The 14,162-nt window shown below is 58.8% G+C and overlaps 1 protein-coding gene across 1 annotated transcript in view; it reads right to left on the bottom strand.

Annotated features, from left to right (window-relative positions):
- Positions 1-13,223: 13,223 nt before the first annotated feature.
- FUOM (fucose mutarotase) overlaps positions 13,224-14,162 on the bottom strand; it is a 4,660-nt gene continuing 3,721 nt past the window's right edge. Inside the window, exons 6-7 of the mRNA XM_007452006.1 lie at positions 13,574-13,647; positions 13,224-13,299 (exon numbers count right to left, since the gene is read on the bottom strand). Coding sequence (XP_007452068.1) covers positions 13,224-13,299; positions 13,574-13,647 — 150 coding nt within the window. The remainder of the gene's footprint in view (positions 13,300-13,573; positions 13,648-14,162) is intronic.

Genomic DNA, 14,162 nt, shown 5'->3' with positions numbered 1-14,162 from the left:
TGGAGAACTAAGATCCCACATGCTGTGGGGCAACTAAATCCTGGCGCTCTAGAGCCCACGCGCCACAACGGCAGATCCCACGTGCCGCAACTAAGACCTGACACAGCCAAATAGATAAATAAATATTAGAAAAAGGTCTATGAATCCAAACAGCTGGATGTCTTAGATTATATTTTGAAACAACTATGGATTATGATACTTTCCCCTAAGGGTAGTGTTTAGCTATTTAGCAATTTCCTGGACTAAATCTGTGGACTGTTTCCTTGTGGTGTGTGGCACTGACCTCTCTCAGCCAGGGTAATAGATAAATGACAAAGACCCTTCCTCTTAGGACGTTATTTTCAATGATACTTGTTAGTTGTACAAGGACCAGAATTAGAAAAAAATACAGACTAGATCCTGTGTGTCCAGTGACAATAAATGGGTGATCAAAGGGTTGTCCTCTGCTTCTTATTAGTGTCAGTAGGTCCCCTACAAGTACTCAGAATAAACATTGCTTAAGGGGTCAGAATGTTATACGTTGCTGTTTTTTTGTATGAAGCATTGGGACAATTGATAAAATTAGGATCGAGAAGATTAAGGACAGTGTGCTCCCTGTTTGCTGTGAATGGATCATACAATTGTGTTCGCAAATAAGAAGTTTCATTCTGGCTTGATGTGGGGGGCTGTGCTGAGGGGGTTAGGAGGAGGATAATGGTCGGGGTCCCCTAGAAGGTCAGATGGACTAGTACCAGTATTAGTGAGATTAGAAATAGGAACAAGGCATACCAGATATCTTTAATTGTGCAGTGTGGATGAAACGGGATTTTGTTCATATCAGATTAGATCCTTGTTAGACTATTAGAGCCTGTTTCATGAGGAGTAATGGGTGAAGAACTACTAAAGCTGCAGCAATCAACCAATGAGAGGATAAAGTGGAAGGTGAGGAGCAGGGGAAAGGTGGCTTTATCCGCTGAGAATCCTCCTCAGCTGCATTTGACTGGGTTAGCGCCAATGTAAGGAATTGCTGGAAGGAGATCTGTAATGTAATGTAACTCGCCACAACTAGAGAAAGCCCGTGACAGCAACGAAGACCCAACACAGCCAAAAATAAATAAAGAAATAAATTTATTTTAAGAAAAAAAAGCTATTTAGCCTCATGATAAGACGTAACCTGTAAATGCTCTGGCTATTAAATAGCAGGATGACTCCAATGTTTCATGTTTCTAGGAAGGTGTAAGATCCATAATACAGACCTCTCCCAACATGGGTAAATAAGCAAACAAAGAATATGGAAGCTCCATTTCCATTAAGTATCGGATAATTCGTCCACAGTCTCCATCTTGGTAGATATGGGTTATGGACAAGAAGGTAGTTATTGATACATGATACATGATAATGTATTGCTAGGAATAACCCTGTTAAAATATGTAAAATTAAACAAATACCAAGCAGAGAACCAAATTTCATCATGATGAGAGATTTGATGGAGCTGGTAGATCAATAAATGAATCGTTAACAGTTTTGATTAATGGGTAGGTTTTTCTAATATTGGTCATTAGTGGGGTTTTTAAATAAGTAATTTATTTATTTTTGGCTTCATTGGGTCTTTGTTGCTGTGCGTGGGCTTTAGTTGCGGCGAGCGGGGGCTACTCTTCATTGTGGTGTGCAGGCTTCTCATTGCGATGGCTTCTCTTGCTACGGAGCACAGGCTCTAGGCACACAGGCTTCCGTGGTTGTAGCATGCAGGTTCAGTAGTTGTGGCTCACTGGCTGTAGAGAGCAGGTTCAGTAGTTGTGGTGTGCAGGCTTAGTTGCTCTGTGGCATGTGGGATCTTCCTGGAGCAGGGCTTGAACCCATGTCCCCTGCACTGGCAGGCAGATTCTTACCCACTGTGCCACCAGAGAAGCCCCGGTCATTAGTGTTTATATAGTTGAAAGACGATGATTTTCATGGCATTGGCCATGGTTACATTCCACATAAGAATAATCATGACATATGCTGGATTTATTTTAAGTACATTTTGGTAGTTAGTTTTGAAGGTTTTCCTTCAAAAGCTTCTCTTACTTATAGCGGGCTTGGGTTGATTAATTGGTTGTGGTATTGTAATAAGTTTTGGTGGGTCCTCTTTGAGCTTAATGGTTTTTAAGTTTATTTAGGGGGACTGTTGTTAGTTTTTGTTTATACAACAGCTATGCCTACGGAGCAGTAGCCTGAGGCTTGTGTTTCTAACAAAACTGTCTTAGGGCTATTTCTTTTGGGGTTGATAGTGGGGCTTGCAGTGATCCTTTTGCTTAAAAAGTTGAGGAGCAGGGATTGTGTTTAAGTTTAATGGGTTGGGAACTGAGTAATTTATGCTACAGGAGATCCCGACTTTTTATGAGGAAGCTACAGGAACGCTGTGTGGTGTAGTTACGGCACGTGACTGGTGATTGTTACGGGTTGGTCACTGCTTATTGGTGCTCTGGTTATGATGGAGATTACCCGTGGACATTAAATAGGGTTGTACTTAAGTGTAACGAGGAAGGAGAGCAAACGTAATTTAACTGGGCCTATACGTGTCTGCCGCAGGCTGTGAATAATAGCTTTGGAAGTTATACAGAGCGTGGCTTTGAAGAATGCACGTGTGAAGGTGTGGAGGCGTGCTAGGCAGGGTTTTCGCTGTCGGTAGTTAGTGCTATGAGGCCTAGTTGACTTGAGAGGAGTATATACACTGAGGCAGTGATGAATGTATTGACCCCATTAGGACGATGGGGATGTTGGATCCTGAGAAAGATGACGTTACTGCACCCGAGCAAGGGCGCTTGTCCCCCTCGGAGCAGAAAGTAACTCTTGACAGCAGGTGTCTGCAGCAAAGAAAGGGTTTATTTGCAGGCTTTAAACAAGGGCATGAGCGACAAGCCTCAGATCCACTCAGACCAACTCAGATAAGCTTCCGACCAACTTGATCTTTGAGGGGATTTTTTAAAAAGGGGAACAAAGAAAGAAACTGGGATTCATCATCGTTTTGTGACATTTCTGTGACATTTCTGAATCTAGTTTCAGGAGTCAGGCTGTCTCTGGTTTACATTCTCAGGCCAGGCGGTCCATGGCTGGGGGGTCTGTGAGCTCATCTTGCCCTGGAGAAACAACCTGAGTGTGTATTAACGATGGTGTCTACAATGGCAATTTCAGTACATTAGCGATGTTATCAACAGCAGCCATCTTAGTCACCTGACTCTGGTTGATTAGTGCTCAGTTAGCACAGGATTGAGGTCAGAGGGAACAAGAAAGGGAATAAAGTTTTGGGTGGAGAGACGAATCATGAACTCAGTAAGGGAACTCGGCTTTAGGGGGACTTGGTGTCACTACTACAAATAACTGTCTAATTAAGCTGATTGCTGGCGGCAGGGCTGCGTTTGTAAGCCTTGTTAATAGTCATCATCGCCATTAGTGGAAGAAATGTTTAGGCCACGGGCTAAAATTATGGTACGGCTGTGAATACGTTCGTGATTTGAATGTGCCAAGCAAAATAGTATAGATGACGTGAGGCCACGAGCAGTTCTAAGCCCCTGCAACATCAAGGTGTCGGGTAAGAGCAGCTACGCTGCCAGTGCCGCCTGCGGAGGAGCAGCGGTGAGTGACTTTCCGTCTGTTTGGTGCACGTGGGTTGAGCTGTTATAATTATTCCTCATTAGGATGATGTAAGGATTGGATCTGCCCTGTGGCTTTAAGGGGTTTGGGAGTTTGGGTGCTGCGGCTGCAGGAACCGTAGGTAGATCCCACCGTCGGGGCTTCTACACCCACCGTGCAGTCAGAGGTGTAGCGCCTAGAGGGATGTTTTTACTGTAAAAGCTATTGTGTATGTTAATCGTATGAAAATATTGAATCGAGAGTCAGATGTTGCTTGGGTTCGGTACTGGATCATTAAAAAGTTTGGGGAGGGCTTCCCTGGTGGCGCAGCGGTTAAGAATCCACCTGCCAATGCAAGGGGCACGGGTTCGAGCCCTGGCCTGGGAAGATCCCACATGCCGCGGAGCAACTAAGCCCGTGCGCCACAGCTACTAAGCCTGAGCTCTAGAGCCCACGAGCCACAGCTACTGAGCCCGCGTGTCACAACTACTGAAGCCCGCGTGCCTAGAGCCCATGCTCTGCAACAAGAGAAGCCACGACAATGAGAAGCCCACGCACCGCAACGAAGAGTAGCCCCCGCTCGCCGCAACTAGAGAAAGCCTGTGCACAGCAACGAGGACCCAACGCGGCCGAAAAGAAAAAAGTTTGGGAACCAGTGATATTTCCGAGGAGTCCAGCAGCTGCGGCTGAGGGCCCAGCAGGCAGGGTGGGCTGGGACGCCCTCCGGCTTCCATCCAAGCAGTCAGCCCCGCTTGGGGTCCCATGCCCCTGGGTGACAGAGCCCAGGGCCAGGGTGGGGCGGAGGCTGTGCAAGTTCCAGCGTGTGGAGAGGTAGGGCTGCGTCAGGTGGCTGGAGTGGGCAGAAGTCGGGTGCTGGGGCGAGTCATGCGTGTGACACACAGGTGGACTCAGTCACCTCGCCAGCCCAGTCAGGATCCCGGCCCTGACCTCTGTCCAGACACGCCCACACAGGGGCCATAAAGCCTCGAGAGAGAGGAGAGGGCAGGGAGAACGAGGACCGGACGTCTGGATCCCTGGGCCGCTGGCTAGCTAGGTCTGCAGCTGCAGGTCCCCCAGAGCGCCGTCTACACTGAGGAGGGGACCCTAGCATGAGGAGGTAATGCCCAGCGCCTGCAAACCCGGGTCCCCACCCAAACACCCCACCCACAGCTTTGCTGTGTGGTCACTTGGGTCCAGGAGCCCTGGACTCAGGGAACAGCCCCTGGGGCACCTGGGTCCCCAGCACAGGCTGGTTTCAGGTGGGAGTCGGGGCTCTGTCTGCAAACCAGTGTCTGGCTGGTTCCCAGGAGCGCTGGCTCCTCCCAGGTGTTAAGGGCTTGGGGACAGATCTCTCCCTCCCGAGTCCTCCAGAACGATTGTAGCCCCTGGATTCCAGCTCCAAAGGCCACCCCTGTGGCTCCTGAGAGAGACCACTGTCCCTTGGGATCCCTTGACCCTGTGGAGAGTCACCCGGGAGCCCCTGTAAGCAGGTGGGAGGCACCAGGGCCAAAGAAGGCAGGTCTGTGACTGACGAAATGAAAGTGGGGGTCAAGACGCTGAGACGGGGCTGGAGGCTGGGGGGCGATGCGGGCGGGGCAGCTGGAGCCCAAGGGGTCGTCACCCCGGGAGCTGGGGTGTGAGGCCTGGGGAAGCACTGGGGCTCCTCCAGGACCCAGAGGTCAGAGGCCATTTCTCCTGAGGGGGTCTCCCTCCGCCCCCTCCACCTGTGGCAGGGGTGGGGGGGCCCCTCCCCCTCTAAGCCAGAGCTCTCCCCGGCCCTCCTGTCCTGGGGGTTTCTCCTAGGGACCCCAGCGTGGACCAGGGGCGGGCTGATCAGCGACATGGGGACCTCTTGGTGTCCAGAGCCTCTGTCTAGGGAGAAGCAGGGTAGCAGACCAGACTGGGCCAGGAGCTGTGGCTCCAGTGCCCTGCAGTCCAGGGCAGGCCCCTGCCCTTTGCCCCCTGGGAGTGCAGGGGGACCTCCACCCCAAAGTGCTGAGTCACCCGGAGGAGCGAAGGTCTTTGTGGGGCTGGAATCGGGGCATCAGGCAGGAAGCCTTGATGGGCCGCCCCTGCCCCCTCCCCCCAGCCACGTGCTCCCAGCCCGGCCCAGCTGCGGAACAGAAACCTTCCTGCCCACGGACTGACACTGCCGGGAGATAGATGCACTGAGGCGTGTCAAACATTCGGAGTTTATTTAAGCAAAACTCGATTCAAATCGGGGCGGCATCCAATCTAGCAGATAGAAAGGAGCTCCAAGGAGCTGTACAGAGTGAAAGACTTCTACGGGCCGGGGGTGGGGAGGTGGGGTGAACAAGTAAGTTCCTGTAAGCGAAGGGCACTGGTTGTGGTCGGGTCACCTTCCTTCAGGGGAAGGCAGGGCCGCGAGTGACCCCTGGCGGTTCCGGATTGTCTGGCTCAGGATATTCCATCCCGGGGAGGGGAGGGAGGGGAGGGGAGATAAGGGAGGGCAGGGCAGGGCAGGGCAGGGCAGGGCAGGGCCCACCCTGTACTGAGGCCTCAGTTTGGTGATGAAGGCTCTCAGCCCAGCAACTCCACTGAGGGCCTGTTGTCTTGTATTTTAATAATGCAAAAGACACGGGGCACATGCACACCACACACGCGCACGCTACGCACACCCACACCACGCACGCGGCAATGCACACGCACAGGCACGCGCGGGTACCCTAACCGCACGCCACGCATCCCCGCCGCAGTCAGCCCCGGCCATCCTCTGCTCTCCCGACCCGGCCTGTCTTGGGTGAGGCCTCCTCGCTGCTGAGTCCCTTGGTTGCCTTCTGTCCTGTGCGTCCCTCCACACTTCCTGCCTTCGGCCATTGCTCCTCAGAGCCCCTGCTTGGGCTGGGTCCTCGAGCTCCTTGAGGTCACGCTAGACATGTCCCGGCGGAGCACCCCATCTTCCCTGCCCCTCCTGGGCTTCCCGCCCAGGTAACAGCCCCGGCGTCCACCCATGGCTCTGGGACAGAGTGAAGTGCCACTTGCCTCTGAGGAGCCACGGGCACAGCCTCAGGGGTGCTGCGGGCTTGAGCGCCTGCCAGCTAAGCCCCAAGCCCGTGCCCCATCAGTGCTACAGCCCCACTGAGCCAGGCCCCGACGGTGCAGCCGGCACAGGCCGCGGAGCCAGAGGCAATGCTGGGACCACCAGATCCACGCGGTAACCCGGGCCTGCAGGGTGGGGTCCGAGGGCCCGGGAGCAGGTGTGGGCCTGTGGAGGCCCCGTCTCTGTGCCTGCGTGGCCTGCTGTGTGACGTGGGGGACAGTAAACCACATGTGGACCCGGTCAGGACCCGGCCCTTGGCGCCCCTGGCTGGACGGTGGCCGGCCCTGCCAGGCGCCACGTCTGGAGGCCGCGGGGCGGAGGCAGAGCCTTGCCTGCCTCTCAGTCTCCTCCCTGGCCCTCAGGCTCCTCCTGATCACCAGCCTGGGGGCGGCGTTTCTGCTGCAGGCGAGCTCGGCATGGACCCCCCAGGTACGCGCGGCTCCTCACCCAGCCGCCCGCGGCTTCCGCCCTCAGCCCCACCAGCAGGGGGTGGAGAAAGGCACCAGCCGGCCTAGGGCAGGGAAGGCGTGGCACCCATGGGACTGCAGGTCCTGTGCACCGGGCGGGCCCATGGGCACTGGGGGGACCCTCAGGATGAGGGGAGCGGCCCCTCTGCGGGGTCTGATGGACAAGCCTCAACCACCCCCGGTGAGCCAGGTGGACGAGGGGGCCTGATGACGCCCACCTGTGCTGTGAAGCCCAGGGCACCTCCGCATGCAGGGCTGCCCAGGGGCCAGGACTGTGCTGGGGCCGTGTTCTTCACCAGCCCTACACCCTGGGATGCCAGGTGAAGAGGGAGACACAGGAGGACCGGCACAGCTGTCCCACAGCTGCCAGGCACCGGTCACTGGGCGGGGCCACCCGTTTCATTTGCTCGCCTGCCCCACTGGCCCCACCAGCAAGTGCGGGCCGACGGACCGGCCCCCCTCCTCAGGCCGCCAGGGGAGGTGGTGCACGTATAGACCCCATGCTGCCCCCAAGCCTCCCCCAGAGCCACATGGCCTCCAGCCCGTCCCCAGAGGAGGACCCTTGGAGGGCCACACTGAGCCTCACCTGCGACCTCTCTCTCCCAGGTCCTCGTCCAGACCAAAGGCAAAGCTGGGGCTGAGCAGGGCACAGAGGAGTGAGTGTCCCCGGCAGCCTCTTGCGCCTTCCCCTGCTGTGCCCCCTTCGGGTCTGCCTTGAGCTGGGGGCCTTCATGCATGGAGGGGGGATCCTGTCCAGCAGCTTTGGGGAGGGGAGGCACGGGAGCCCCTGAGATCCGTGAGCAACTGAGCAGAGCGCAGGGCCTGGAGGATCCAGTCCCCCCTCCTGCCCTGCCCAGCTCCCCTGCTCCCCTGTAGCCTCCAGAGTGGCTCCCGCCCGGGGTGGCCGAGGCAGCAGACTGAGCCAGCCGTGCCCCCTTCCCGTACCCACGTGAGACAGCGGTCCAGGCAGGAGGACGCAGCACCGCCTGTAGACTGGGCTCCGCTGATCTCTGCACAGGAGGGAGCCCCGGCCAAGCCCACGGAGCCTTCTCAAGGCCCCCCCCTCAGGGACCTTCCCGGGCCCGACGTCATGGGGACGCCTGGCCTGAGGGTCTGGGTTGGGGGTGGGGCAGGGGTGCTGTCCTGGGGTCTCCCGCTGTGCACGGTAACCTGACCCAGACGCTCTTGCTACAGGGCCTGGGGCGCCCGAGCGGTGGAGCCTCTGGAGGAGGACAGCCAGCTCACGTGGCTCTTCATGGCACCAAAGCTCTTGGCCGCCACCGGGGAGAAGCGGCAAGGTCAGGGCAGGCACTGCCCCCTGGGGAGGGGGACGCAAGGTCAGGGCAGGGGGCTCGCAAGGGGCCCACTTGGACGAGTGAAGCCTCGGGAGGGAAACTGAGGCCACACTTCCCTCTGTCTGTCCCTAGGTGCCGAGGCCCTGGCAGAGACCGAGGACACCCTGGGCCGTGTCCCAAGCCCCAGGTGGGGCCCTGAGCCTGACTATGACAGCCTGCACCACAGCTGGCCCGAGGAGGCCCAGGGGGAGGCAAGGCCCTGGGCTCGGGTGCTGCCGCCTCAGCAGGTGCTTCAAGGGCCAGAGGAGGACCGAGACCACATCTACCACCCCAAGGAGGACCCCTGGGATTCTTGACCGTGCCCCCCCGCCGCCAGCTGCAAAAATAAACCCTGCAAAGAGGCGGCGGCCATATGTGTCTTCAAGAACAGTGATTGTGGGCCCCGCCTGCTCTGTCTGGGAGAAGGGGGGGCCCCAGGCTGGCCCCAGGCGGCCCCAGGCTGACGCTTGGCTCCTTGCACCCAGCGCCCATGCGCTGGGAGCCGTCTGCTTCCCCCAGGCCTCCTCATGTGCTGGGGTGCAGACGGAGCTTCTCTGGGCTCCCCGCGGACAGGACCGGAGAATGGAAGGGACTCGGGAGCAGGGAGCCCAGTCGCTGACTGCTCATGGGGACGGGGGGACAAGTGGACAGGTGCTTAGGGGATGGAAGGGACTCGGGAGCAGGGAGCCCAGTCGCTGACTGCTCATGGGGACGGGGGGACAAGTGGACAGGGGCTCAGGGGGACGGGGGGACAAGTGGAAAGGTGCTCAGGGGGACGGGGGACAAGTGGACAGGTGCTCAGGGGGACGGGGGACAAGTGGACAGGTGCTCAGGGGGACGGGGGGACAAGTGGACAGGTGCTCAGGGGGACGGGGGACAAGTGGACAGGTGCTCAGGGGCACAGCAGGCAGGTGCACAGGTGAGTGGGGGTGGACTTGGGCCCAGCCTTTCTGTCCTCATTTTCTGGGCAGTTGCCGGCGCTCTCTGAGGTGACCAGTCCTCTGACACGGCCTGGCTCAGCAAGCCTGATGTTGCAGACGCAGGTATAGGGTCACTGGAATTTTCCACAAGTTGTACATGTGCTGGGGTGTGTGCAAGTGCAGGCGGGGTTTCTGTGTGGCAATCGCGCTCCGGCATCGAGTGGGAAACACTTGGTACCTGAAACTTCCCCGCCGCCCAGACTGAGCCTGCTGGGGGCTAAGACAGAACGAGGCGCCTGGCTGCTCCAGAGACCGTGGGTCTGTCCTGGGGACCTCACGTGCCCTACAGGTTCTATGTCACCCCACGGGTCCCAAGGTCCCGGAGGCCGCAAATGGCAGCCTCACCCCAAGATACGCTGCTCAGAGGCATACGTGCCTCCTGGCTTCGAGGCCCCACAGACAGAAGCTCTTTTGCCCCCAGTACCAACGAGGAGACTGAGGCCCCGGCGGTGACCTGCTCAGACCCGAGGTCGATGGTGGCCATGGCCCTGGGCAGCCCAGGGTGGTGTTCGTGGCCAAGTCTCTCTCCAGCCCTGCTGGAGCCAGGTCCCCATTGGGCACTGCCTGCCCCGAGGGCACAGCCAGAGACCCACAGGAGCAGGGGACTTGGGGGTGAGCAGGAGACACTGGCAGAGGCCACACGCTGGCTCAGCCCCCTGTGACCCCCGCCCCCCAAACTCGCATGCGCACTGCCGCTGCTCACCCTTCTACAGAAGGTGCTGAGCGTGGACCCCCTGCCTCTGCTCCCCGGCATCACTAGGCAGTGCTGCCTCTGCAGAGTGACCGCTGCTGGGTGAGGCATCCAGGCAGGGAATAAGACACCTGAGGTCCTTCCCGGGAGCTGCAGCCCTGGATTCCCTGATGTGGTGGTCCTGCTGGGGACCCTGGACGCTGCACCTGCCGGGGACCCTGGACGCTGCACCTGCTCCACCTCTTGGCCAGGAGGTGCCCAGAGACCCTCATCCCCACACACCTGAGCAGCCCTGAGCCACAGGGCAGCTGTGACCCACTGCACCTGTGGAATATTCTTCCTCAGTGGACGGCTGGCAAGGGTGGTCTGTGCTCTTCCCTGAGTCTGAGCATTTGGCTGAACCCAAGACCCTTCTGGTGGGCACTGGGGCTCCCCAGCAAGAGCCTGGACTAGTGGAAAGTACTGTCATACTGTGACTTATAATCAGAAATGTGCGTGGTCTTCATCCCTGATGCTGGCACCCTTGGAATTTCCTGAGTGATGGGCGTGATAAAGTTGTCCTTTGCTGTGTGACTGAGGTGACTCTGGGAAGGTCCCTAAGGGTGGGGCCAGTTGCAGGGAAGTGACCAGGAATAGAGGTTTGGAACCTCCAGCCCCACGCCCAGACCTCGGGGAGGGGAGAGGGGCTGGGGGTCAGATCAGTCGCCAGTGGCCAGTGACTGAATCAAACAGCCTGTGTAGTGAAGGCTCCACAGAAACCCAGAAGGATGGGTCTGGAGAGCTTCGGGGTGGTGAGCACGTGTAGGTGTGGGGAGAGGGGTGCTGGAGAGGGCACGGAAGCCCCTCCCCGTACCTCGTCCACCTGGCTGGTCCTGAGTCCTATCCTTTTAGGATAAGCAGTGATCTAGGGAGTGAATGTTTCCCTGAGTTCTGTGAGCTGCTCTAAAAAACTAACTGAGACTGAGGAGGGGTCAAGGGAACCCTCTATCTACAGCCAGTCGGTCAGAAGCCCGGGTGCCCCCCTGGACTTGGGACTGGCATCTGGAGTGGGGGCATCGTGGGGGGCAGTCCTGTGGGACTGAGCCCTGAACCTGTGGGATCTGACACGTCCCTGGGCAGGGGGTGTCAGAACCAAGCGGACTGCAGGACACCGGCTGGTGCCGAGGGGCTGCCTGGCGGTGGGGGGAGCCCCCTGCCCTTCCCCCCCGACACACAGTGGAATTGGTGACTGGAATCATTAAACGCCCTAGTGCCAAAATGTGCAAGAGATTGACCACTCATGTCACCAAAGAAAACAGAAGGCACACACACCCATGAGAAGATGTTCAACGTCATTAACGATCAGAGAACTCACCGCTACAGTCCCCTTAGAGCGGCTCACGGGAAAGACGGGCAGCCAGGATGAGGGCCAGGGGATGGAATGCACATTCCCAGGGCTGGGGATGTAAACCAGCTCAACTGCTTTGGAAACGGTTTGGGAGTTTCTTACAAAGTCACATATACACACGCCCTACGGCCGAGCCTTGACCAGAGGTGTTTGCTCCAGAAATGAAGGCTTGTGTCCACGCAGACTTGTGCGGGTACGTTCACAGCAAGCTTATCTGCGATAGCCAAGAGCTGAAAGCAACCAGGCGCCCCCCAAGAGCTGCCTGGATGGAACACAGCAGCGCGTGCACAGCAGAATCCCGCTCTGCAGCAAAGTGGAATCATCGATGCACACAGCGCACGCAAACACACACACCCCACCCCACCGCGAGCACGCAGAGGGCATGCACGGCCTTCCACTTACACGGAATTCTGCAAAGTGCACATTGACCAGCAGGGAGGGGGGTGGACCAGTGGGGGCAGGGCAGAAGGGGGGGGATGGAGGTGCTGGTCCAACACCCAAATGAATTTAACTGAATGCTTTAAACGTGAACAGCTTACTTACTGCGTGTCAATTCAACCTCAATAAAGCTGTTTCAAGAGAGGCCCGTGTGTGGCTGGAAGCAGTTGGCCGTGGGGTCAGGGGTCTGAGATCAGCCCCGGCAGTGGCGGGCCCAGAACATGGTCCCTTCCCCAGGCTGAGTCCCAGACCTCCGCCCAGTGGACCTATCTGCCTTCCAGGCCACCAGCCCCTGGTCCTCACCATGGGAGCCTCCCCAGAGCCCTGGGGATGCCTGGTCATCCCAGCTCCCACGCCCACGTGCTGTGAGAAGGTCTGGAGGAGCAGGGAGGGACCCTGTGCAATGGCCAGTGGGAACCCCGCCCACCCCGGGAGGCCCAGTTTGAGAACGTGCCGGGAAGCCGTCGCAACCTCACAGGCCCCCTTTGCCTGGGTGCCTCGTGTCCTCCTGTCCTCTACCCGCCGCCCCGGCCATCCCCAGACCCACTTGGGCTCATGCGTATTCAGTAGGTGCTCAACCACCAGAGCGAGGGAACACAGGCACCGGGCCCAGCGCCCCCCACCCCAGCTGACGGTGTGGTCAGCTCCCGGAGGCCCCAGACCAGCCTCTGGGGCTGAAGGAACAACCCCGGCCCCCTCTTCAAGGGCCACCTTAGTGACTGCAGCCCACTCAGGGCTGCCTGGGTAGCTGATGCACCCACCCCCAGGCCCCCTGCCGTGTGCTGCGTCACCCAGGCCCCTGCCCAGGCCCTCTGTGCCATCTCCCCACGCGAGGGTGTCGACCTGTGTGAACTCTCATCCCAAACCCAGGGACTTGCCAAGTCAGGTGACCCAAACCTATCGGGAGGAGGGAGGCCTTACTTCCCACCTGAGGGTTCACTGAGAGTGGGTGGGGTCTGCCCTCCGGGGATCCCACAGCTGCTGTTGCACTCAGCACAAAACAGGCCTTTGTGAGTGAAGATGGAGCTCCTGTTTAAACCTTCGGACTGTATGTTGGCAAGTCACTGCACTTTTCCATCATTTTCCTGAACTGGGATGATGCCAGCCCTGGTCAGCAGAGGCCCCCCCAGGACCCACTGGGCCCCCGGAGCCCCTGGCTGGGTGAGCTTTGAGCGCTGCCGGGCAGGGCCAGGCCAGTTCATCTGCCGCTGGACACGCCTGCTGGTGGTGGCGTCGGGCTCAGGGTTCCAGATCCTTCTCTGGGCGGGTGGTCTTCAACAGGCCTGGAACAGGGCATCGGGGGCCGGCAACCCCTTCTTGAGGATGAGGTTTCCGTAGAGGGCCGCCTCCCTGCGTAAGGAGCAGGCTGAGTGCCGAGCTGGGATGGAGAGGTCTGGGGTGCCCAGAGGCCTGCTCTGCCACCCACCCTGTGCACTTTCAGCAAATCCCTCCGCTCTGCCATTCCCCGTGGGGCATCTAGTCTCCGACGGGGCAGGGGCTGAGCAGAGGGTGGGGAGGGCTCTGCGGTGGGAAGGGGTAGGGCCCCAGGCTCGGCCCAGATGCAGCCGGACCCAGCCAGACCCAGGAGGACCCAGTGGACCCAGTGGGTCCAGCCAGAGCTCACCCAGTTGTCACAACAGCAAAAGCCTTTCTGGTCCACTCATAAAACTCAAATCTCTCTATCGTGGCCAGGGGGCTCTGGAAAGCAAGGGGGGACGGTTGAGGGCCCCAGGCCCAGTGGGGCATCAACAGATTCTCCAAGCTGGGATCCCCAGGACGCTGGGCTCCTGACCTGTGAGGGCTGGGCAGACAGGTGCACAGGGGGCTGTGGTGGCCGCCTGCCTGGGGCCCTTGAATCGTCTGAGCTGCCCTGGGGGTCGAGGCGGGGCTGCTGTCCAAGACAGGAGCCCCGGGTCCTCTCTTCAGGAAGGTCCTGCCCAATACCTGCTGGTGGGTGGTCCTGGGAGGACAGGCCCGGCCCCTTGAAGGGTGGGGGGCTGACAGGCAGCATTGGGCCAGGCCTCTGACCACAGATGGGGGCCAGGGGTTCCCCACTTTCCCCTGGCTCCGCTCGGACAGGCTGGGGTGGGTGAGGACCCCCGGGCAGAGATAGGTCAGGGTCCTGGAAGGGAGTGGGGAGGCCGGGGCAAGGGGTGGCCATACCCCCGGGTAGAAGCTCGCACAACCATGGTGCAGGGTTCGGGGGGGGGGGG

This window comes from Lipotes vexillifer, unplaced genomic scaffold (assembly GCF_000442215.2).
Source record: "Lipotes vexillifer unplaced genomic scaffold, Lipotes_vexillifer_v1.1 scaffold1117, whole genome shotgun sequence".
NCBI lineage: Eukaryota > Metazoa > Chordata > Mammalia > Artiodactyla > Lipotidae > Lipotes > Lipotes vexillifer.
The sequence above is the reverse complement of the archived record's forward strand: the minus strand, read 5'-3'. Positions and strand labels throughout refer to the sequence as shown.